Below are 25,809 nucleotides of genomic sequence, written 5' to 3'. Positions count from 1 at the left end.
TGTTGGGCCGAAGGGCCTGTTTCCACACTGTAATGTAATCTAATCTAATCTAAAACGCAAGGCCGATTGTGTTGCAGCTTCCTGCACCTATCCCTCCCCCATTTACATTATTATATGATCTAACTTCCAAAGTGCTCAACTTCTCATTACACTCAATTTAAGCATTATTATCCACTTCTTTAACCTGACAGATTAGATAGATTACTTGCAATGTGGAAACAGGCCCTTCAGCCCAACAAGTCCCTCCGAAGAGTAACCCACCTAGACCCATTCCCCTACATTTACACTTGTACCTCACACTATGGACAATTTAGCACGGCCAATTCACCTAACCTGCACATATTTGGACAGTGGGAGGAAACCAGAGCACCCGGAGGAAACCCACGCAGACACAAGTAGAACGTGCAAACTCCACACAGACAGTCGCTCGGAGGTGGGAATTGAACCCAGGTTTCTGGCGCTATGAGGCAGCAGTGCTAACCACTGTGCCATCGTGCCACCCATTAACCTATCAATATCATTCTGTAAATTCGTTGCATCCCTTTCACAACCTGTGAGGCTCAATATGTTACTCTCCTCCTGTTTAAAATGCCTCCTTCTATCTAGATTTATCAACCTTGGCCTTACTATGGCGCAATTTTGTTCGACATCCAGAAGCAGTTATCGTTTCTCCTGTGTCTCTCTGAGCCCTCTTGATCGGAGCCTATTTACATTGTTACACATCCGACCAAATCCATCAATACCTGTCATGAGATAGCCTTGACATATCCGTTACCTTATTTAAAGGTAAGTGTGAAGTGTGGCGTGGCGGATGTGATTATATTGGTCAAATTGTCATGGTTTGAGCAAAATATACATTTTTTCCCCACACCAGCATTAAAATACAAAAACTTGGCATGACTTTAATTCTATCTAAATACTTGAGAAAATAATTATATACTAACGATGACTCATCAACTGTTCCAACGTAGTACCATTTCAGAAACACATCCTTGACAAAAAAACAAAGTCAGGAAGCGGACTTCCCGTGTTTGTGAATTTTTCCAGTGCAGGACAAAGCACAAATATAGCAGCAGAATTAGACCTCATTCTTTTTTTTTCTGCAGCAGAGAGAGGGTTGTGTCTTCAGTTCCAATTCCGAAAAGCCCAACTCCAACAACTGACAGCAAAAACTAAAACACTATTACTGTGTGAGCCAGACTCTCACGCTCATGCTTCTTTTGTCCACTTTTATGAAAGAACCAAAACTATTGAGTCATCTTTACATGGAATAGATTATCGTGGTAACGCTAACAGCACTTGATTCCTCGAGAAACAAGGTGGAACAAATCCTTCTTAGAGGCCATCCTGTCACAATGTTTAATCAGTTACTTTTCCACCTGATTGATCCGACTTCACCTAGTTCCCATCCATGCAGTCAAACAAAGGTAGTCTCAGGATGAAAAGCACATTATCCATCTTTAATAGATTATTGCCAGGTAGAAATCTGTATTACCTTTTGAATCGATACCATCCGTGTTTAAGGTGCACATCACATTCTGCTTTACCAGTACGTTCAGTCTTATGGCAATTCAAACTTCTCCAGGGCTGTACTAACACATTGTGAAACACACACGGGTCAGTGTCTCCAGATTCTGCAACTGTGTGACAAAAAAGGGGAATAGTGATATTCAGCACTGTTACAAAACAGAGAGACGTATTATTCTCTGAATCACAGAATCATGAAATAGTTCAGCATCAAAGAGGCCCCTCAGTCTGTGAAACTGCATGGCAAAGAAAAAATCACTGATCCCATTTCCCATGAATTGGCCAAAGCATTGAGTTCAATGACGCCACAAATGCTCATCGAATGAACTTATGAAAGTCGTGAGTTTACCCATTTGCAATACTTTCCCAGACAGTCCATTTTAGACACCATCTACACGAGACGATGGGTGAAGTTCCCTTGAAACCTCCTGCACTTCAGCATAAAAAAGTGTGCCCCCTTGCTTTTGAGCCGTGAAACCAACAGTACAACTGATTTACATTCCACACTGGAATTGCCCTCATAACTGTGTACAGTTGCATCAGATGATGTGTAGGTGCCGCTGGAGGACAGGGGTGGACAACGTTAAAAATCACACAGTACCAGAATCATAGTCCAAAAGGTTTACTTCAAAGCACCAGCTTTCAAAGCGCTGCTCCTTTATCAGGAAACTAGTGGGGCAGGATAATAAGACACAGAATTTACAGCAAAAGATCGCAGTGTCATGCAATTAAAACGATATATTGAGCAAACCTAGATTGCTGTTAAAATTTTCATCTTTGATTGGTCCGGTTGGTTAATATGTAAGTCCCAGAACTTCCAATAAGTCATATTCTCGAGATAATCTAATGTTTTATCGAAAGAAAATGTGACATCTCAGCTCAGAGAATATATGAAAGGTCTGAGGTTAGAGTATGTCTCTGTCACCATCTTGAGTCAGATGTTCTATTTCCAAAATAGGAATTTATAAACTGTTACATGGATTGACTGCCTGCAAGCTGTGAGTGTGTTTAGGAAAAGTACAGCAAGTCAGACAGCATCCAAGGAGCAGGAGAATCGCCATTTCAAGCATAAGCCCGTCATCATGAATGAGACTTATGGGCTGGAAGTGCTGAGAGGTAAATAGCAGGGAAGTGGGTCTGGGAGGAAGGTAGATGAGAAAGTGTCAGGTAGATGAAGCTGTGAGTGAAAGTGATAGTCGGAGAGGAGGGTAAAGCATACAGGTGGGAAGGAAGATGGACAGGTCAAGGTGGGTGTGCTGTGCTGGAAGCTTGGGACGGGGATAGGGTTGGGGAGGGGAAACGAAGAAACTGATGATGTGTGGTTGCTGTGTCTCAAGGTGGAAGATGAGACGTAGAGTGATGAGTGTTTGGTGATGGAGGAAGTCCAGCACCTACGTGTCTGGGGTGGAGTGAGAGGGGGAGTTAAAGTGTTCAGCGACGGGTTGGTGAGGTTGGTTGGTGCCAGTGACCTAGAGATGTTCCCTGAAATGATCCACAAATTGGCCTCCTGTGTCCTCAGTGGAAAGTCAACAACATTGTCTGTTAGGGATACAGTAGATGACGTGTGTGGAAGTACACATAAATGTCTGACAGATGTGTAATGATCCTTTAAGGCTTTCGATGGAAGTGCCGGGGGGGGGGGGGGGGGGGGGAGGTGACCTTGCGAAGTGCAAACCCTGCACCCACTTGCGGAACGTTTCAGAGAACATCTCTGTGATACCCACACGAAGCAACCCCACTGCCCCGTGGCTGAATAGTTTAACTTCCCCTCCCACTCCGCCAAGATCTGCAGGTCCTCGGACTTGTCCATCACCAAACCCTAATCTTCCAACACCTGAAAGAAGAACGTCTCCTCTTCCACTTTGTGACACTGCAGCTGCACGGGATCAATGTCGATTTCACTATTTTCCTCATTTCCCCCTCCTCACCTTAATCAAGTCCCAAACCTCCAACCCAGCACCGCCCTCTTCATCTGTCCATCTTCGTTCCTATCTGTCTGCCCCCGCTTCCTCCCCGACCTCTCACTCACACTCCCCACGTTCACCCACCTGTCACAACCCCAGCTTCCTCTCCCTAGGCCGACTCTCCCCCCTGTTTATCTCTCAGACTCCCACCCCGGTTCCCATTCCTGGTGAAGCCTTATGCCCGAAACATCGATTCTCCTGCTCCTCAGATGCTGCCTGACCTGCTGTGCATTTCCAGCACCTCACTCTCGACTCTGATCTCCAACATCTGCAGTGCCCACTTTCTCTTGCCTGCTGGTCATTTGATTTTTCAGCAAAAATGCAATGTGTCGGCAAATACATTGTGTTTTTGCTCAAAAAGCACACGACCTGCAGGCAGTCAATGCACACAGTCAATCCGTATAACATTTCATAAATCCCACTTTAAGGAGTTAATTACAGGAGAACTGTGCCTGCTAACAGGTAGTCCAGGCCAAATGTAACAAGAAACAACGAGAATGCTTTTTATACGAAGGCACTTTGCAGATTTGCTGTCATTTCGATGAAAGGCCTTTAAAATAAAAAGTCATCAGTTTGTCACTTCTGAGACCAAAATATGAAAATCTGAAAAGATCAAACAATAGAACAGCTCCGAAAAAGCAGCGAATCCTGGAAATGTCAGTTGGTTGAGGTCCTGTCCTAACATTAATCAGTTAATAGCGAAGTTGGGTGGCAGGCTTATGCTTACTTACTTGAGAGGTCTAATATTTGGTACTACGTGGAATAAATTCTGAACTGTTGTGTCAGTATTTGATTGCCCGCTAGATTTCGGAATAAGTAGCCGAATTAAAGGTATTTTCTTGTGAATTGCCCACAATAAGCTCATAGCTGATCTGAGGAATAAATCCATCGACCAGCCATTTGCTCAAATTCCTTCATCCTTTACATCATTCAGACACGGAAGAAAAGCTGTCTCCGATTTAAAAACAAAACATTGATCCAGCATATACTTCTGTTTATGGAAAAGATTTCAAAAAATCTACCAGCCCTTGCGCCTTGGAAGTGCTTCCTAACTTTTCGCCAGAACTGTTTCGTCCCAATTCTGAGACTATGCTCCCTATTTCTAGAATCTCCAGTGGAAATAAATGATATTTCTTGATTTTCCTTCTTCTGTTAATATTTGAAGACTCTGATCAGAGAAACAGGCCTAATTTGTCCATTCACTCCAGAAGTCTATGTGTCATTCCTATAACCTATAACCGACATCATTATCCCTCCAAGGACAGTACACCTTTACAAAGACGTGGATCCTAGATCTACTCACATTACTGTCAGTGTGTGATTCTTTACTCAGAAAGTAGTTGGAGCGTGGAAAATTGAGCAGATTCGCCAACTTTAAGGGATCGTTGGATAGATATGCGCAAGAGATAACCTAGTGAAGGTTATATGGGCTTCAGACTGGTTTCACAGGTCCGCGCCACATCAAGGGCTGAAGGGCCTGTAGTGCACTGTAGTCTTCTATGTTCTAAGTTCTATATTCTATCTCTCCGAATAGTCCACACCTCCTCTATGTCTACTACATGCTTAAATCCAGCTTCCCTCCTATTTTGGAATGAGTTTTCCTCCTGACCCGTATCTTATTTAGTGAGACATTAAAATGTTAGGGTCATAAAAAATGAAGCACACCAATCAGCCAATTGGACACTTTGCTATCTCTGCCGTTCACTACAATCTCGGCTGATCAGATATTTCCACTTACTTGCTTTTTCCCATGATCCTTGTATTCTCTCATGATTAGGAATCTGTCATCTCAGCTTTAAATAAACACAAGCACCCTATAATCCTTTGGGCAAACATTTTCAAAGTTGCACAAGATTCGCGTACTCTGTTCTGTTGTCCTTCATTCTAAAATGAGTAACTTCACATTTTTACACCTTCGAATCCATTTGCAAACACTGCTCCCACTGTCAGAGCAAAAATCTTTCTGCGAAATTCCAGACTGGATTTGTTCTTGCTAATCTTATGATTATAAGATAGAACCATATAATCAGGGAGTAAAGCAGCCCAGAAGAGTCCTTCGGGCCATTAAGTTTGTATTGCCACAATACACCAATGACACCTATCCCACACTCGACTCATCGCCGTGAATGTTATGACATTTTAAGTGATCATGCAAGCACCATCATTCACCATCTTGGTGAAATGGTTCTTCCTCGAATCCAATCAAAGCCACTTTAAAATTATGACATCTCATTATTATTTCGACTGGTGGAGACGGAGGGAGGAGGGAGAAGGTTTCCCATGTATATCAGCGTAAATACTTACTCGAAACTCTTGACAATTTTCCTCAGAATCTTTTGGACCTCTATCAGGTCTTTTTTCAAATTTCTCTGCTTCAAAGAAATAGACAAACACATGCAGCTTTTATTCATTGCTAAGATGCTGCACCATAGGCAACAGGCAGGTGAATCTCCTTTGCACCCTATCCAACACAATCACATCGCATTTTAAGTGTGGTAACCAGAACGTCGTGCAATATTCCCGCTGTGACTAACCAAATTCCTGCCCTTCTCCAATGTGCAATCCTTGCTCTTATAAACTATGCCAGGATTTAAAAAGGCAAGAGTTATGCATACCTCCTTAACTATCCCAATGCGTTCTCTTTCCACTTTTAGCGACCTGCTTAGGAGCACCATAAGTCCCTTTATTTCTCCGAGTTATCTCTTTTCTTGACATTAAGTATTCGTTTGACATTGTCCTTCTTTTTCCAATTCGAATGTCCTTGCGCTTCTCAGAGTTATCTCCAATATGCCACTGACGTGATTACGTGACCAAATCCAACCATTACCCCCACCCCCCAACTACCACAACAACATCAGCTAGCACTGCTGCCTCAAAGCACCAGGGACTCGCGTTCAGTTTCAGCCTCGGAGACCTGTCTGGTGAAGTCTGCTCATTCTTCCCACAACTGCGTGGGTTTCCTCTGGGTGCTCTGGTTTACTCCCACGGTCTAATGGTGTGCCGGTTAGGTGGATTGGCCTTGTTAAATTGCTCCAGAGTATTCAGGAGTGTTGGGTTAGCAATGGGAAATGCCAGTTTATAGAAATATGGTCTGGGTGTGATACTCTTTGGTGTGTCAGTGTGGACTCGAATGGCATGCTTCCAAACTGAAGGGATTCGATTATTTAAAAAAAAAAACATAATAGACAATCAAGGAGTCAGTACTGATCCATGCCGTATGTCATGGCACAAAAGGATCCTGTCTAGCAACAGCTTTCAATAACTACACTTCAATGTTGAGCATTCTGCATTGAAATAAATGCAGGTTAATTTATCAGAGGGAACAAAGAGATTAATGAAGGCAGAATGGTGCATGTGAACTATATGGACTGCATTTCGGCGTATGAGAATTGCCCTCATCATCAACAGGTTAGCGAGGGAAGATCTCATGGAATGCAGGGAGAACTGGCCATTTGGATATGGAACTGGCTTGATAGTAGAACACGGAAGGTGTTGGTGGAGGATTGCTTTTCAAACTGGAGGCCTGTGACCAGTGATATGCTACAAGGAGGGGTAATGGGTCCACTGTTTTTGGTTACTTATATAAATGATTTCGATGTGAACATAGGAGGTATACTAAGTTTGCAGTTGACACCAAAATTGGAGCTGATGTGGACAGTGAAGATGGCTACCTTAGAGTACAAATGAGGAGTGGCAGATGGAGTTTAATTTAGATAAATGTGAGGTGCTGCATTTCAGAAAGGCAAATCAGAGAAGGGCGTATTCATCAACTGGTAAGGTCCTGGAGCGTGTTGATGAAAAATGAGACGTTGGAGTGCAGGTTCATAGATCCTTGAAAGTGGAGTTGCAGGGAGACAGGATATTGCAGAAGGCATTTAGTATGCTGTCCTTTTTTGGACAGAGCATTGCATACAGAAGTGGGGAGGTCATGATGCAGCTGCACAGGACATTAGTTCGGGCACTTTTGGAATATTTTATGCAACTCTGATCTACCTCCTAGCAGAAGGATATTGGGAAACTTTAAAGGATTCAGATAAGATTTGCAAGGATGTTGCCAGGGTTGGAGGATTTGAGCTACATTGAAAGGCTGAATAAGTTGAGGCTGTATTTCCTGGTGCATCCGACGCTGAGGAGTGACTATGCAGAGGTTTAAAATTGATGAGATGTATGGTTAGGGCAAATCAACAAGACATTTTCCCTGGGATGGTGGAGTCTGGAACTAGAGGACATATGTTTAGAGCGTGAGGGAAAAACATTTACAAGGGATCTCAAGGATAACTTTTTCATGCAGAGGGTAGTGGGTGTATGCAATGAGTTGCCGGGGAAGTGGTGGAGGCTAATACAATTACAACTTTTAAAAGATATCTGGATGGAAAAATGAACAGGAAATGTTAAGCGGGATATGGACCAAGTGCTGGCAAATGAGATTAGATTAGCTTAGCCTATCTGGTCCGCATGGATGAGTTGGACCAAAGAGTCTGTTTCCATGCTGTAGTACTCTATGACTTTGTGACTACATTATTTCGGATATGATGTGATAGAATTTGAAAAGGAGAAAAGCTCAAAAAAATATACAGTCGCTGTGAGTCACACCATTCAGTTACTTCATCTCACCTCTGGTACTCACCTTCTCTCGCTTTACTTTGTTATTGGAAGCCATTACCATTAGTCACAGTATCTCATGGCATCATACACCATATCTCCCTCCCCTCAGTCACTATGTCACACTCACCTGAGTCATTATACCTCAAATCCCACAATCATCGCATCTCACTCACTTCAGTTAATATGTCACACTCACTTCAGTTACTGCATTAGTGACCGTGTCATCATTCATTACATCACACACATCTTAATAGCTACATACCCCTCTCTTCAGTTACAGAATCGCAGTCTCCTCAGTCACTACAACTAAATGCCATGTCGCATCCCATTCCCTACGTCACGTCAAGACACTCTTCTCAGTCAATGTATCTGTAATCCACTCTGACACAGCACCCACTCGGCTCAGTCACAGCATCTCCCTCTCCTTATTCAACGAAGACGGCATACCTCAGGTATGTCATTCCACTCCCGTCAGTCACTGCATCCTCACTGCCCTAACTCAGTGCACTCTACATCCCTCAATTTCTGCACCAACGCGGTGGTCTTCTTGTGGTACGTGATAGTCCCTTTCCTGGCCTCGAGGCAATTCCAGAGCGATCTCCCAGCCTCATGAAACTCATCGACCAGCCATTAGCCCAAATTCCTTCATCCTTTACTTCACGCATGCACGGAAGAAACATTGTCTCAAATTTAATAAGAAACACTGATCCATCATATACTGCCACTTACGGAAAATATTTCAAAACATCTACCAGCTGGTTAGTGACTGGAAGTGCTCCCTAACTTTTCTCCAGAACCGTCAATCCAAATTCTCAGAATGTGCTCCTTATTTCTAGAATTTCCAATGGGAATAGTTTACATCTTTTTTCTTCTGTTCATATCTTGAAGACTCCGATCAGAGAAATAGACCTAATTTGTCGATTCAGTCCAGAAATGTAATCATTGAAGTCTATATGTCATTCCATTAACCCCACATCATTATCCCTCCATGGACAAAATACCTTTTCAAAGACGTGAATCCCAGATCTACTCACATTACTGTCAGAGTGGTCTAACTAGCGTTTTGTATAGCTGCAAGAATACATTGGCTCACTTATACTCTAGTCCTATAGATATAAAGGTAGTATTGCGTTAGCTTTCTTAGTTATTTTATGAACTCATTTGTGATATTTTAAAGGGCCAAGTAACTGATCCCCTGAGTCAGTCTGTACATCCACTATATTTATCTTTATATTGGTCAGAAAGTTACCTGATCGATCATTTCCGTTCCAAAATAGATAAACACACACTTTCTTGTATTGAAGTCAATCTGCCACAGTTATTCCCATTTATTTAGTCCTTTAAAATCCTTTGTAACTCTATGCAATCTTCCAAACTGTATATTATTCTGTGTAATTTAATGTCATGAGAAAACTCGGATGCGATCCTGTCGATGCAACATCCAAGTTAAGAAATAATGTGAATAATTAAGACCTATTGCAGGTGTTTGTGGGACACCACTAGTCACATGCTGGCAATCGGAGCACTGTGGATTGTCCCCATAATTTGTCGCTTTGTACTCACATTTTCCAGCTATGTTAGCAACTTGCTCTCAATTCTGTGGGATTATAATTTAGTTTAAAATCTAAAAATGGGGCTTTATTCAATCTCTTCTGGAAGCACCTATGAGTAACATGCATCAACATTCTGCAGCACGACTTTCCACTTGGCTCCAAGCCCCCATCCAATTCTGTGCATTCCATCATCTCCCTCCCATCTACTTCGACGGCTATTAATATGTGTTCAGATTCTTGCAGAATGTTTAAAGTCCAAAAGCTTATAGGTTAGGGAAGAGCAACATAAGTGCGATCCCTGCTTCAACTGCCGTCGTTCTGTGCTTCATTCCTGCACCTACCTACCAAGCAGCTGGAGATAGGGTGTCCCTTCAGACAGCAAACTGAAGAAGAACTAAAAATAATGCTCAGTTTGCTTTGCTGTAACTCCTTGCATTGTTTATTTACGAAGCACAATGTGTGTAAATTCTTTGGTGTGACTTTGATGTTAAAGGGACACTTCGTTTTCAATCATTCTATAACATAACAGAATTGGACCTGTGCAGTAAGCGTGTTTTTCCATTGTTTTCTTCAAAAAATACACAAAGTAATTGGAACAGTTTTGAATCGTTATCTGTTTGGTCCAATGGCAGAGCTTGCCATTCCAGTTGAAACATACTGTGCCATTCGTTTTTCCCTGGGGCTCGGTGGGAAGAGTAGCTGCAATAACAAGTTCACAATTTGATTATCTGGCTTTTAGGGGCAACGAATGCAAATACATGTTCTGAAGAAAGAGTGAACGTACCATTTAACCATCCTGAAGCTTCTGTGGTGCAATGATGTGCTGGAACAGCACTCGCTGGCATTTTCCATCCACCGGAACTGAACAAAAGAGAAAGAGCGAGCTCATCACAATTGTTAATTGACTGTCCCATTCGAGAGGAATGCACACTGTGTTCCAACGGTTTCTCACAATGGCCACCTTCAACTTGCTCTTTTCTCTCAAGAGTTGACACTTTATCTTCTGTCTCCATTCCCTATCATGACATATATTTCTAATGCTTCTAATGCTGCATGATATTCATGCAGCAGTAATAAACTGACAGTTGCATTGTACATAAGCCTCCACGTATTGCCATTCATGGCGATGACTAGCATGAGGGGACATGGTTATAAACTCAGGTGTGACAGATATAGGACAGATGTCAGAGCTAGTTTCTTTACTCAGAGAATAGTCAGAGGTGGAACGCACTGGCGGCAACAGTAGTAGACTTGCCAAATGTAATGGCATTTAAATGGTCTTTAGATAGACGTACAGACAAGAATGGAATAGGAAAGGTTAGATGAGATTCAGATTGGTTTCAAAGGGCGGTGCAACATCGAGGGCCGAAGGGCCTGTCCTGCGCTGTAATGTTCTATGTTCTATATTCTATCTCTCCGATCAGTCCACACCTCTTTATTTCTACCTCATGCTTAAATCCAACTTTCCTCCTTTATTGGGAAATCAGGTGTGATTTTCCTGACCCATATTTTATGGAGTGAGTTATTAAAGTGACAGGACCACACAAACATGATGAACAGCAATCAGCCATTTGGACTCTTTGCGAGCTCCGCCACTCACTACAATCCTGGCTAATTACACTTACTTGCCTTTTTCCATGATCTTGGAATTCCGTCATGATTAGAAATCTGTCATCTCAGTTTAAATAAACACCAGGACCCTATTATTCTTTGGGCAAAATTTTCCAAAGATTCACAACATTCTCGTACTCTGTTCTGATGTCCTTCCATCTATAATGACCAGCTTTAAACTTTTGCACCTTATTTGCTTCCATTGTCTGAGCAAACATGCTTCTGCTAAATTCCAGACTGGACGTGTTCTTGCCAGTCTTATGATGATTATTTATCCAGTTCATAAAACTGTAGGTTCAGGGAATAAAACAGGCCAGAAGAGTCATTCGGGCGATTGAGTCTTCACTGCCAGAAAACACGAATGACTCGACTCATTCAATCCCACACTCGGCCCACTGCCTTGTATGTTATGACATTTTAAGCATTGATGGAAGCACCATCATTCATCCGTTTGGTGAAATGGTTCTTTCTCGATTTCAATCAAAACCACTTAAAAATTATGCCACCTTGTTCTTATTTCGACTGGTTGGGACGGAGGTTGGAGGGGGAAGGTTCCCCTTGATTATCAGTGCAAAAACTTTCGAGAAACTCTTGACAATTTTCCTCATACTATTGTACACTTCCATCAAGTCTTCTTTCAAAGTTCTCTGCTTCAAAGAAATAGCCACACATATGCATTTTTTTTTCATTGCTGAAATGCTGTATCATAGGCAACAACCTGGTGAACCTCCTTTGCACCCTATCCAATGCAATGCAACCAGAGCATCACACAATACTGCCGCAGTGAATAACCAAAGTTCTGCACTCCTCCAACTTGTTCTCCTTGCTCTTATAATTTATGCCTGGACTGAAAAAGGCAAGAATTATGCATACCTCATTAACTATCTCATTGCACTCTCTTCCCACTTTCAGCGATATGCGCAGGATCATCACAAGTCCCTTTTTTTCGCCAAGCTCCCTATTTTCTTGGCATTGAGCATTCGTTTGACATGTTCCTTTTTCCAGTTTGAATCACCTTGCACTTACTAGAATTATCTCCCATCTGCCACTGATTTGTCTAAGTGACAAATTCCTACCCCCCCCCCCCCCCCCCGCACTACCACCATATTCGAATCCACAGCGTTCGTGACACGGTAGCTCGGTGGTTTACACTGCTGCCTCAAATCGCCAGCGTTCCACGTTCAGTTCGGAGCCACGTTCGGAGGAGCGTCTGTATGAAGTTTGCTTATACTTCCCGCATTGGCATTGGTTTCCTCTGGCTGCTCTAGTTTACTCTCCCATGTGTTTCCACATCCTTGTCCAAATCTAAAGCACATGATATTACAACTTTTTACTCTGCTGTAACACACTCCTAATACTGTATTGATAGATTATGGAACGTAGATTCGGCTTTCCCTGTTACCTGTTAAACCTGTACCATCCTTTCTCGAGTTTATTGTCGTTCTTCAACTCATTGGAACATTGAGTATGAGTGCAGTCAATGCTCCTCCAAGCATCATTTAGGACTTTGTGATTTACACACGGGTCAGTCTGTGCTGTCGAGAGTCCTATATGATAGAAAGATGTTTTAACACGATTGTGCAAATTATCACCAATATCACAAAGTGAGCTGCACATACATTCACACAGCCATAACTGCAATCTCAAGTTACCATAGCGACCTGGAAAGAAGAAACCTCACTGCGTCCTCTGGAAAACCAGTTCCCGAGTAAAGGAACAAAATTGAGGTATAGAGGTTATATCATAGAAAGCGATATTCCAATGCATTTGGAAAGTATAGGATTGAATGAACTGTTCTCAGAGAAGGGAGAACAAAGAACGAGAGGTCAAGGTGGAAAGATGGATGGTGAAAGAAGAAATTAAGAAACAATAACAAATTTAGTTTGACGCAATAGTTGTTTGAATTCAAAACAGCACTGCCGGAAAGTACTGAAACAGATTCATCCACATTTAAGAGATCCAACATCTCCTCTTCTGTAATATGGATATTTTTAAAAAATATCACCATGTTTTCGACACATTCTGTATCTTACATGTCCTTCTCCACAGAAAACACTGATGAAAAATACTCGTTTCTGATATCCCCCATCTCATGTGGCTCCACACATAGGTTGCCTTGCTGATCTTTGAGGGGCTCTCTTGTCTCCCTGGTTACCTTTTTGTCCTCAGAGTTGAAAAATGTGATGCTGGAAAAACACAGCAGGCCAGGCAGCATCCGAGGAGCAGGAGAATCGACGTTTCGGGCATAAGCCCTACTTCAGGAAAAAGGCTGGTGTGCCAAGCGGGCTGAGATAAAAGTTAGGGGGGGGGGGAATTTGGGGGAGAGGCGCTGGGAATACGATAGGTGGAAGGCGGTGAGGGTGAGGGTGTTAGGCCAGAGAGGGGGTGGGGGCGGAGATGTCGGGAAGAATATTGCAGGTCAAGAGGGTGGTGCTGAATCCGGGGGTTGGGACTGACTTAAGGTGGGGGGGAGATGAGGAAGCTGGAGAAATCTACATTCATCCCGTTGTGGTTGGAGGGTTCCTAGGTGGAAGATGAGGCGCTCTTCCTCCAGGCGTCGTGTGGTCAGGGTCTGACGATGGAGGAGGCCAAGGACCTGCATGTCATTGGCGGAGTGGGAGGGGGAGTTAAAGTGTTCAGCCACGGGGCGGTTGGGTTGGTTGGTCCGGGTGTCCCAGAGGTGTTCCCTGAAACATTGCGCAAGTAGGCGGCCTGTCTCCCCAATGTTTCAGGGGAGCAATTATGGTCGCTGGCCCCAAAGTGCTGCCCCAATGACATCTCAGTCACCTGCCCTGCCTTATTTCCAAAGAGTAGGTCACGTTTTGCTGCTTATCTAATAGGTACATCGTAATACTGAATCAGAAAATGTCCTTCTTCACACTTAACAAATTCGTCTCCATCCAAACCCGAGAGAAATTGAGGACCGCAGATGTTGGAAATTAGAGTCGAAAATGTGGCGCTGGAAAAGCCCAGCCAGTCAGGCAGCAACTGAAGAGCAGGAAAATCGACGTTTCAGGCATAAGCCCTGATGATGGACGTATGCCTGAAACATCGATTCTCCTGCTCCTCCAGTGCTTCCTGACTGGCTGGGCTTTTCCAGCACCACACTCTTCGACTCCATCTAAAACCTTAACACTATGGCATTCCCAGTCAAATTAAAGCCCTCTACCAATACCACCCTATTATTCTCATAGATAACTGAGATCTCCTTACAAATTTGCATCGCAATTTCACGTTGACTATAAGGCGGGATCTAGAATACAATCTCAGTAAGGTGTTCATCCTTGTTCTATTTCGCAGGACCAACAAAATAATTTCCCTGGATGCATTCATCGGAATTTCCTTCTAAAGTTCAGCCATTACGCTATCCCTTATCAAATACGCTGCTCATCCTCGTTTCTTCCCCCCTTTTTATGCTTCCTATAGCATTTGCATCCTGGAAAATTAAGGTGCCAGTCCTATCCATCTCTCAGCCATGTCTCTGTAATTGCTATCATATCCCAGTCCCGTGTCCCTAATCATGTTCTGACTACATCTCCCTTCAATATTAGGCCTCATTCATTGAAATACATGCAGTTTGATTTATCAGAAGTAACAAAGAGCATTGATGAAGGCCCAGCAGTGGATATGCTTTACATGGACTGCAGTAAGACATTTGAAATGTATCCTCATGGTCGACTGGTAAGCAAGGATAAATCTCATGGAATGCAGGGAGAACTAGCCATTTGGATACGGAACTGGCTTGAAGATAGAAGACAGAGGGTGGAAGGTGGAAGGTGGAAGGTTGCTTTTCAAACTGGAGGCCTGTGAACAGTGGTGTGCCACAAGGAGGGGTGATCTTTCCACTGCTTTTGGTCACTGATATAAATGATTTGGATGTGAGCATAGGAGGAATGCTGAATACATTTGCAGATGACACCAAAATTGGAGCTGTCGTGGTTCACGAAGTAGGTTACCTCAGAGCACAACTGGATCTTAGTCAGATGGGCCAACGGGCTGAGGAGTGTCAGATGGAGTTTAATTTAGATAAATGTGAGATGCTGTATTTCGGAAAGGCGAATCAGAGCAGGACGTATACACTTAATGGTCACGTTCAAGGGAGTGTTGCTGACCGAAGAGACCGTGGAGTGCAGTTCATAGTTCCTTGAAAGTGGAGTCACAGGTAGATAGAATGGTGAACAAGGCATTTTGTATGCTTTCCTTTATTGGACAGAGCATTGAGTACTGCAGTTGGGAGGTCATGATGTGGCTGTACAGGACGTTAGTTAGGCCACTTTTGGAATATTTTATGCAATTCTGGCCTGCGTCCGAGCAGAAGGAGATTTGAAAACTTTAAACGATTCAGAAAAGATTTGCAAGCATGTTGCCAGGGTTGGAGGATTTGAGCTAAAAGGAAAGGCTGAATAAGCTGAAGCTGTTCTCGCTGGTGCATCCGCAGCTGAGGGGTGACTGTGTAGAGGTTAAAAATTGATGTGATTAGAGTAAATCGACAAGATATTTTCCCTGGAATGGCGGAGTCTGGATATAGTTTTAGAGTGAGAGGCGAAAAAATCTACAAGGGATCTAAAGGGTAACATTTTCATGCAGAGAATGGTGGGTGAATGGATTCATTTGCCAGGGGAAGTGATGGAGGCTAATACAATTGTAAATTTTAAAAGGTATCTGGATGGGAATATTATTAGGAAACGTTAAGAGGGATATTGGACTAGTAATGGCAAATTAGACTCGATTAGGATATCTGGTCAGCATGGACCAATTGGATCAAAGAATCTGTTTCTATGCTATCCAAATCTATGATTAAGTTAGTTTGAAAATGATGTGATAGATATTTCAAAAGGAGCCACACCATTCAGCTAATTTACCTGACCTCTAGTAGTTACCTTCTCTCACTTTGATGTGTTATTGGAAGATACTGCCATAAGTCACGTCACGTCCTCACACACCCCATCTCACTCCCCTCAGTCACTGTATCACACTCACCTCAGTCACTGCATTCGGGACCGCGTCCTCATTCATTGCATCACACACATCTCAATAACCACATCCCCTCCCCTCAGTTATGGAATCTCAGTCATCTCTGTCACTACACACAAATGCTAAGCCGCATCATATTCCCCTTTGTCACTTAAGGCACTTTCCTCAGTCAATGCATTCATAATCCACTCCGACACAGCACCCAACCCGGCTCAGTCACACCATCTCCCTCTCCTTATTCAGGGAAGACAGCATACCTCAGGCACATCATTCCACTCCCCTCAGTCACTGCACCTTCCATTCTCTAACTCAGTACACTCCAAACCCCTCAATTTCTGCATCAGCGTGGTGGTCTTCTTGTGGTACGTGGTAGTCCCTCGGCCTGAAAAGGTCTCAGCGTGGTTTCTTGGCCTCGAAGCAATTCCAGAGCGATCTCCCAGCCACCTGAAACTCGAGATGAAGCCCAGTGTGGTCTGTAATCAGCGTCCAGTGCGTGCAGTAAGTGCAGTGTGCTGTATTCTGGGGTGGAATACTGTTGTTCAGAAACTTTAATTCTCCAAAACTAGCATTTGTATTTCTCCATTCCTTAGATTAGATTCGACTCCCTACAGTACAGAACCAGGGCCTTCAGCCCAACAAGTCCACACCGACCTTCTGACTTAATACAATCCATTCCCATCAGACACTTCATTCCACACCTTTTGGTCACTGCGTGATATTATTCTGTCTTGCAACATGGAATTATCCTCAGTCACTGTATCGCATTTATCCCAGTTGTTACCTTCAGTCAACACATCCCACTCCCCAAAGTCACTACATCTCAATTATTTCATTACTTCAATATATTCCCCTCAGTCACTATGTCACATTCTCACTCTTTGTGTCCTGTTTCCCCGTTCACGAAACTCCACTCAGAAAAGTCACAACATCATTTTCCCATTTTTAACAGAACCCGACTCATCACAATCTCTGCATTTCTCATGCCTCGATTACTATATCCAACTGCAGTTATTGACTGCATTCCACTCCCCTCAGTGACAGCATAACACTATCCTAAGGGATTGCATTCCACTCTTCGGAATCACTGCAATCCATTCCCCTCAGTGACTATATTTCACTTCCCTCCGTCACCACTTCTTACTTCCCTCTGTATCTGCATCTCACTCCAATAAGTCACTCCATCGTGTTCCTCTCGGTCACTCGGTCACTCCCCTCAACTCCCCTCAGTCACCATACCATGCTCACAACAGTCTCCATATTCCACGTCCCTCAGTTTCTGTATCCCATTTCCCTCAGTCACTAAATCTCACCGCTCTGAGTTACTGACACCCACGGTTCTCATTCATTGCTTCCCATTTACCTGAGTCACTGTATCCCAAACCGCACAATGGCTAAATCCCATGCCATCTCACTCATACGAACCTACTAACCTCAGTCAACACATCCCACTCGCCTCAGGCTTCATATCACACTCCACTCAGTTATTGCATTCCCACTCTGGTCATTCACTTCAATGCATTCCACATAGTCGCTAAATCTGACAACCCTGTTACGATGTTCTAATCCCCTCAGTTACAATATCACACTCACCTCAGGGATTACTTCCCATAAGCCTCACTCCACTCACCCTGCTCAAGTCCTCCACCCCTTTGGCATGGTCTGTACTCTTATCAGTCTCATTGTTATGCTCTCCCACTACTGCAAGCTCTTTCACAGAACGTGTGAGTGAGAGGAAGAGCTGAAAGCGCCGTTCACTTATTTCACTGTTTGAACGTATTATAATATTATACATCTGCTTTTATCGCCTTCATCACTTACAAATTTGAGTGTTACGTCTCACAATCGCAAATCTGTTCAGAATGTATGATGCAGAGAATCACACTGTATGTGATTAGTAAACATCTCTGTGCCTGTATAATAAGCAATATTGTGGGGACAGCCACACTTGCCTTATGTAGAAATGAAACAAATAATTAAAAGGAAAGAAATCTTGATTTCTATGATCACAGATCAGCCACGATCTCATTGAATGCTCAAAAGGGCTTGAGGGCCTGAATGTTGCAATGAAAGACTGGAGAGGTCTGGTTCATTTCTCCCCCATGCTATAGGCGGGGTTAATAACAGATTTCACAGACGAATTAAGAATCATATGAATGCTGCATTGTGTGTACACTGGTGCAACATGAATCCGACTCGGTACAGTGTCAATTAAAATAGTGATGAAGAGGTTCCAAACTGAATTTGGTGACTTGCTCCATTCAATAATCAGCAGATGGCTTTAGTGGCATTTCTAACTGTTGTTGCCACTCTAATGTGGTAAGAACTGTGGGTAGATAATCAGTCAATTCAGCTTCTACTGATTCCAGATATTCCCCATTTGAAAAAAAAAGGCTGGTTAATCCTTTATCAGTCCAGTAGGAATGAGCTCACCATTGGGAACGAGGAAGTCGATTTAACAAAGACCTCCCATTCAACTTATTTTTAAAATTTCCATTTATGTTCTGTGTTTACTGCAAAAATGGCATCATTCTTTGCAACACGCAAATCGCAGGAATATCCATAAAGTCATGGATGAATGGTACCAGGTGAGCTGTTGCTCCCATTTAATTTAAATTTAAATAAACCACAATGAGGTTTGACTACTATGCAAATGCCTTACTCAGCAATCCGAGGATCAGCAGCAGTGTCCTCATCTCAATATGTGATATTCTAGAAAGTGAAACAGAAAATTTATGTTAGAGAAGGGGAGTTCAAGCGAGAATAGGAGGAAATGTATCGTGGTGGGGGCGGCGGGGGGTGGGGTATTAACTGCAGAGAATTTAATTTTACAGCTGTTGACGTCTGTCAGTGTGACACAGAGACAGAATAGTTAGCACTGCTGCCTCACAGTGCTCGGGTCGATTCCACTGTTGGATAAATTCCTGTGTGGAGTTTGTACATTTTCCCCTTGTCTGCATGTTTAACCCTGAGTGCTCTGGTTTTCTCCTACTGTTCAAAGATGTGCAAATTAGGTGAATTACTTATGCGGAATTGCACATACTATATATGTATATGCAGGTTCGGTGGGTTAGTTATGGGCAATGCGGGCTTAGAGGAATATGGTCGGGGCGAGGGTGTGGGTGAGATGCTCTTTGGATGGTCTCTATGGACTCAATGGGCCGAATAGACTTCTTTAACACTGTTGGGTTTCTCTATTTCTATGATCTCGCCCCATCACTTGGACCCTTACAGACAAATTTAACTTCGCCCCTTTAACTCAATAATTCACCTATGGAGTGTAATCTACACACTTTCCTCACTGGGGACCCAGCGGACGGAAGTTTATCTGTCTCCTGCACTGCAATATTTGTAAATGTTGACGCTGGAAACACTGAAAAGTGTTTGGATCGCGTTTCATAACATTGAAGGCTATGAGCATCAATTGAGAAACTGGGTTGAGTGCAGCCATTAGCTTCTTTTTCTGTTCTGTATGATTGCTTCTGTTCAGGAGTCAATCAAAACGATGTCAGACATTTGCTCATAGAACATAGAACATAGAATAGTACAGCACAGAACAGGCCCTTCAGCCCACGATGTTGTGCCGACCACTGATCCTCATGTATGCACCCTCAAATTTCTGTGACCATATGCATGTCCAGCAGTCTCTTAAATGTCCCCAATGACCTTGCCTCCACAACTGCTGCTGGCAACGCATTCCAATCTCTCACAACTCTCTGTGCAAAGAACCCGCCTCTGACATCCCCTCTATACTTTCCGCCAACCAGCTTAAAACTATGACCCCTCGTGTTAGTCATTTCTGCCCTGGCTATCGACTCTATCTATGCCTCTCATTATCTTGTATTCCTCAATTATGTCCACTCTTCTCCTCCTTTTCTCCAATGAAAAAAGTCCGAGCTTAGTCAACCTCTCCTCTCCTCCCTTGCTCACTCACTCACCCAGACCCGAATCAATCTCTCTCCATTATTGGAGCTGTGAAATATTGATTGCTGTATCACACTATCTCTCGTTTGACTTGAAATTTAGTATCCCTTTCATCTTTTTCATCACTCATGACCTCCACTGCTCTGGAGAGATCGACATTTTCCTTGGTGGTTCCATAAGGCAAAAAGGAAGTTATACAATGAAGATGTCATTTTTTCATGACAATATTGGTCTAAGAAAATATAGAACATAGACATAGAACATAGAACATAGAAGAATACAGCGCAGTACAGGCCCTTTGGCCCTCGATGTTGCGCCGATCCAAGCCCACCTAACCTATACTAACCCACTATCCTCCATATACCTATCCAATGCCCGCTTAAATGCCCATAAAGAGGGAGAGTCCACCACTGCTACTGGCAGGGCATTCCATGAACTTACGACTCGCTGAGTGAAGAACCTACCCCTAACTTCAGTCCTATATCTCCCCCCCCCTTAATTTAAAGCTATGCCCCCTTGTAATACCCGACTCCATACGCGGGAAAAGGTTCATACTGTCAACCCTATCTAACCCCCTAATCATCTTGTACACCTCAATCAAGTCACCCCTAAACCTTCTTTTCTCTAATGAAAACAGCCCCAAGTGTCTCAGTCTTTCCTCATACGATCTTCCTTCCATACCAGGCAACATCCTGGTAAACCTCCTCTGCACCCGTTCCAGTGCCTCCACGTCCTTCCTATAGTATGGCGACCAAAACTGCACACAATATTCCAGATGCGGCCGCACCAGAGTCTTATACAACTGCATCATGACCTCAGGACTCCGGAACTCAATTCCTCTACCAATAAAAGCCAGTCCGCCATATGCCTTCCTCACCGCACTGGGTGGCAACTTTCAGAGATCTGTGTACATGGACACCAAGATCCCTCTGCTCATCCACACTACCAAGTATCCGACCATTAGCCCAGTACCCCATCTTTTTGTCATTCTTCCCAAAATGAATCACCTCACACTTAGCTACATTGAATTCCATTTGCCACCTTTCTGCCCAGCTCTGCAGCTTCTCTATATCCTGCTGTAACCTGCCACATCCTTCCTCACTGTCAACAACTCCTCCGACTTTCGTATCATCCGCAAACTTGCTCACCCAACCTTCTAACCCCTCTTCCAGGTCATTTATAAAAATGACAAACAGCAATGGTCCCAAAACAGATCCTTGTGGAACACCGCTAGTGACGGCACTCCATGAAGAAACCTTGCCATCAACTACTACCCTCTGTCTTCTTCCATCCAGCCAATTCCTAATCCAAACCTCCAACTCACCCTCAATGCCATATCTCCGTATTTTCTGCAGTAGCCTACCATGGGGAACCTTATCAAACGCCTTACTAAAATCCATATATACCACATCTACCGCTTTCCCCTCATCAACCTCCTTCGTCACCTTTTCAAAGAATTCAATAAGGTTTGTGAGGCACGACCTGCCCTTCACAAAACAATGCTAACTATCCTTGATCACATTATTCCTATCCAGATGTGCATAAATCCTATCCCTTACAATTCTCTCTAAGACTTTGCCCACAACAGAAGTGAGACTCACCGGCCTATAGTTACTAGGGTTATCCCTACTCCCCTAGGGATTTTCCCATGAACTCTTCATGGTGGCTATTAAAAGCATTCTCTATTTTTTGTTTTCGAAATCATGTGTAGATTAAAGATCTCCATGACCACTTATTTTGTATTATCCCAAGCATCCGCAAATTTGGTTCATATATCACCAGCCGCAATGAGCTTATTGTTCAAGAAGCTGCCAGCCATAGCTAATACTCCATTACTTTGCCTACAATTTTACCTCTTCAGGGAGACAGATCAAAATCTCCCTTGCTCACTCACTCACCCAGACCCGAAGCAATCTCTCTCCATTATTGGAGCTGTGAAACATTGATTGCTATATCCCGCTCTCTCTCGTTTGACTTGAAATTTAGTATCCACTTTCAATAAGACATCGAAAGACAGAATGAGCTACGTCTGCTTTTCTCACTGATAACCCAATGGACATTTAACGTTCATGTTCATCCCTCAATCTGGGATCCAGACAGATTAACATCAACTCTGTGTTTCATTCTTCAAATGGGCCCAAACGAACGAACTACAATTGAATTGTTTACACTTGTTTTAAACTTGAAATGTCTACAGTGACGTATGTAGGACTGTCTACAATATGACACACGTAATGACTATGGTAAACTGTGCAATTCTAATTGAATAATCCACAGAACCAAATTAAGAAATATTTATTTCTCCATTTTTTCATGTTTTTGTTTCAAACTGCATTGTTTTGATGGCATTGATTAACATATCCCAGAATGATTAGTCTGTCATGAAGAGTGCTGTGTAATTAACCTTGGCCGACATACTGACCTTTTATCCATGCCCCTGGAAACATCTGGGATGACATGAAGTTGAGCATAGATCTTGGCAGGTTTTATGTGAAGGCTATAAGGTTATAGATGCGGTATAGTGAGGCAATGTGCGACATTATCGACTTTTGGAGAGGGAGTGGAAGAAAATACTTTATGAAATGAACTGTGATGACAGTTTAAACCAAAATCAGAGATTGCTGTAGCTCTACAGGTCATGTAAGTATCTGTGGAGGAATAATCAGTTTCTGTTTGAGCTCTCGAAACCGTTCATCATGAAACCAGAAATGTTACATCTGTTTCTCTCTCCTCAGATCACGCCAGACCTGCTGAGGTCGACACAGCGTTTTGTTTCTTTTTCAGATTGCCAACATTCGCAGTTGGGCTGGGCTCACTTTCCAGAAAGGAAGCATCAGGTGGAATAACAAGATGACAGCATTTTACGATGAGAGGCAGACATTTATGGGCATTTGGGGGCGGGGGGGGGGGGGGGTGGCGAAGTAAAAAGAAATCCATGCAAATTGTCGTGGTGGTCGGGATTGCACTGTCAACAAGGAAGTTGGAGGTGGCGAAAGTCGAATCGTTTACTGAATACTTGGATGAACATTTGTGCCTTACTATTCAAGGTTATGGGTTGAGGACGTGAATTTGACATGACCAGAGTATTTTAATGGTTCAGAGTCAATAGGTTGAAAGTGTCTCTTATATATTAGAGGATTCTGTGAAGTAGACAATTGGTGGATTACCCTGAGAGTCAACAAACCACGGGTGGATTGAAGGATTGTAGGATTGAGAAGAAGAGTCCTTCATGGCGAGGCCAGCCGTTGTGGGAAAGGAAGCTCCTCTGTTTGGATCATTCTGCATCACAAATCAGCCGATCTACCAGTTGAGCTATAGGAGTCCATTTGGTTTGAATATCACATGGAAGTCAAAGGTACACCACAGACATTGAGATGTAACTATCAACATCACAAAGCCCTCCGCTACACAGAATCCAACACTAACAATTCCAATACTTTCACAGTGACACGTACACTGACATCACTTGACATAGCTAAGGTGCATCTAAATACTTCTTCGCAACCCTCTCACTAGTATCCTGACAGAGGCATGGAATTCAGTGTGATTTAGCAGTTTGGATTAGAAATTAGCTTTCTGAAAGAAGGCAGCGAGTGGTGGTTGATGAAAAATATTCAGCCTGGTGTCCAGTTAGTAGTGGTGTGCCGCAAGGATCTGATTTGGGACCACTGCTGTTTGTCATATTTAGAAATGACTTCGACTCAGGCGTAGGCGGATGGATTAGTAAGTTTGCAGGCGACACTAAAGTCGGTGGAGTAGTGGACAGTTTTGTAGACTGTTACAGGTTGCAGGGGGACTTTGGATAAACTGCAGAATTGGGCTTAGAGGTGGCAAATGGAGTTCAATGCAGCTAAATATGAGGTGATGCACTTTGGGAAGAATGACAGGATGGCAGAGTACTGGGTAATGGAAAGATTCTTGGTAGCATAGATGTGCAGAGGGACCTAGGAGTCCATCTACATAGATCCCTGAAAGGTGGATAGTGCCGTTAAGAAGGCATAAGGTGTGTTAGATTTCATTGGTAGAGGGATTGAGTTCCGGAGCTGCAATATCATGTTGCAACTATACAAAACGCTGGTATCGATTTCATTGTAGTGAAAAGGTCACAATGTGTTTCTGACATTTACTACTTTCTTCACGGATGAGCATTAATGGTTTGTGAAACATTAAATTCTGTTGGTCTTGCAAAACCTGTTAATCAAACTATGGGTGATTTATAAATAATTCTCCCTTCTGTTGCATATTTTGTGCCACACCCAGACTACCGTGTGTTGTTCTGGAAACCGCATATTACAGGAGGGATATAACTGTCCTGCAGAGTGTGCACAGGATATTGACCAGGATATTCAATGTGACAGAAGGGAGCCGGCTTCAGCATTAACATAAGTGAATGAGGGAAGCTTTCAATCTTGGGTTCTATGATCATCTCACTGAAGTTCTGATCAGGCATGATGGGCTGAGTGTCCTAACTCTTTTGATAGAACATTTATAAAGACTGGTGAATTTAGTACGTTTATCAGTGTTGTAAACAACGTTCAGAGGAAAATCTGCAGACCAGTTCAGAATCATCTAGTGGCTTTCCTGAGAGGACAGTCAGAAAGTGTTTCCATTGAAACAATTAACACTGTGCACGTAGGTACATTTGCAACTGAAGTTGAACAGAAACGACAGTGAAACGAGGACAATTTGGTGAATCAGGCGAGTTGCACCTTTTGATAGTCATCACGAATATGCAGGGTGGAATGACGTTACTCACTGCTGTTGTCACTCTGTAAATTACTGTAATTTGTCAGATAGGGGCCTCCGTCACTTTGACCTGCCCCCACTGATTCCAACAGTTTTAGCTTCCAGAATAAAAAAAAGTAGCCTGTTTCAGTCCTTTGTCCAGTCCAAAGACAATTAATTTATCATTTGGGGAAAAGGAGGCCTGTTTGTCACAGGTCTGTCATTCACTTTTTTTTAAACACAATCTCGCTTTGTAACGTTTCATTTTATGTTTTGTTTAAAATGGAGTTTATCTTTTTGGCCAGGTCATACCAGTGTTGTCAACCCCCATATGGTCTCAAATGACAGTCACTGGCGAGTTTTCTTTTCTGACCATAGTGATTTTTAAAAGTCTCATAAATTTTGAATGATATGAAAATGACTTCATAGGAAACTGAGAAACAGCAACAGAGGACCGTCCCCATGCACAATATTATAGAAAGTGAAAAACAGAATTTAGTTTCGAGAAAACAAATTTTAGCGGTAATAGAAGTGAAATGTAATGCGCAGAGAGGATTTCACCTTACACTGGTAATGCTCTGTCTCTCTCACTCACTGGAAACACAACGCACAGATTTACTTACATCCTTGCACTCAGAAACATTCCCAGAAAATGTAATGTACATGCACGTTCATAGTGGGAACGTTATCCCTCTCCTGCACTGCGACCATTAAAAAAAAATGCTTGAGTTGGGCATCAAGACAAACGTTTAAAACACGTCAATTGCGTGGGCATTTCAAGTATTGCAATCTTCAAGTCCATAGGCCCAATGCAGGAAATTGGGATGAGTGTTGAGATTACTGTGTTTTTGGTCGTGTTATAACTATGCAAGATTAAATCAGACATCGTTATGAAATATTTAGTATTCTTTTTTCAACGTCTATCACCT

General features: G+C 43.0%; 1 protein-coding gene across 1 annotated transcript in view; it reads right to left on the bottom strand.

Moving 5' to 3' along the window:
- The window catches only part of LOC122546902 (uncharacterized), a 54,681-nt gene that overhangs the window by 27,922 nt on the left and 950 nt on the right, over positions 1–25,809 (bottom strand). Inside the window, exons 2-6 of the mRNA XM_087976594.1 lie at positions 18,894–18,943; positions 12,663–12,807; positions 10,434–10,510; positions 10,187–10,348; positions 1,496–1,640 (exon numbers count right to left, since the gene is read on the bottom strand). Of these exons, the coding sequence (XP_087832720.1) occupies positions 1,496–1,640; positions 10,187–10,348; positions 10,434–10,510; positions 12,663–12,807; positions 18,894–18,927 (563 nt within the window). The 5' untranslated portion in view covers positions 18,928–18,943. The remainder of the gene's footprint in view (positions 1–1,495; positions 1,641–10,186; positions 10,349–10,433; positions 10,511–12,662; positions 12,808–18,893; positions 18,944–25,809) is intronic.

The sequence above is a fragment of the Chiloscyllium plagiosum genome, unplaced genomic scaffold (assembly GCF_037043375.1).
Source record: "Chiloscyllium plagiosum isolate Xiang-an unplaced genomic scaffold, Cpla_swu_hap1 HiC_scaffold_29, whole genome shotgun sequence".
NCBI lineage: Eukaryota > Metazoa > Chordata > Chondrichthyes > Orectolobiformes > Hemiscylliidae > Chiloscyllium > Chiloscyllium plagiosum.
The sequence above is the reverse complement of the archived record's forward strand: the minus strand, read 5'-3'. Positions and strand labels throughout refer to the sequence as shown.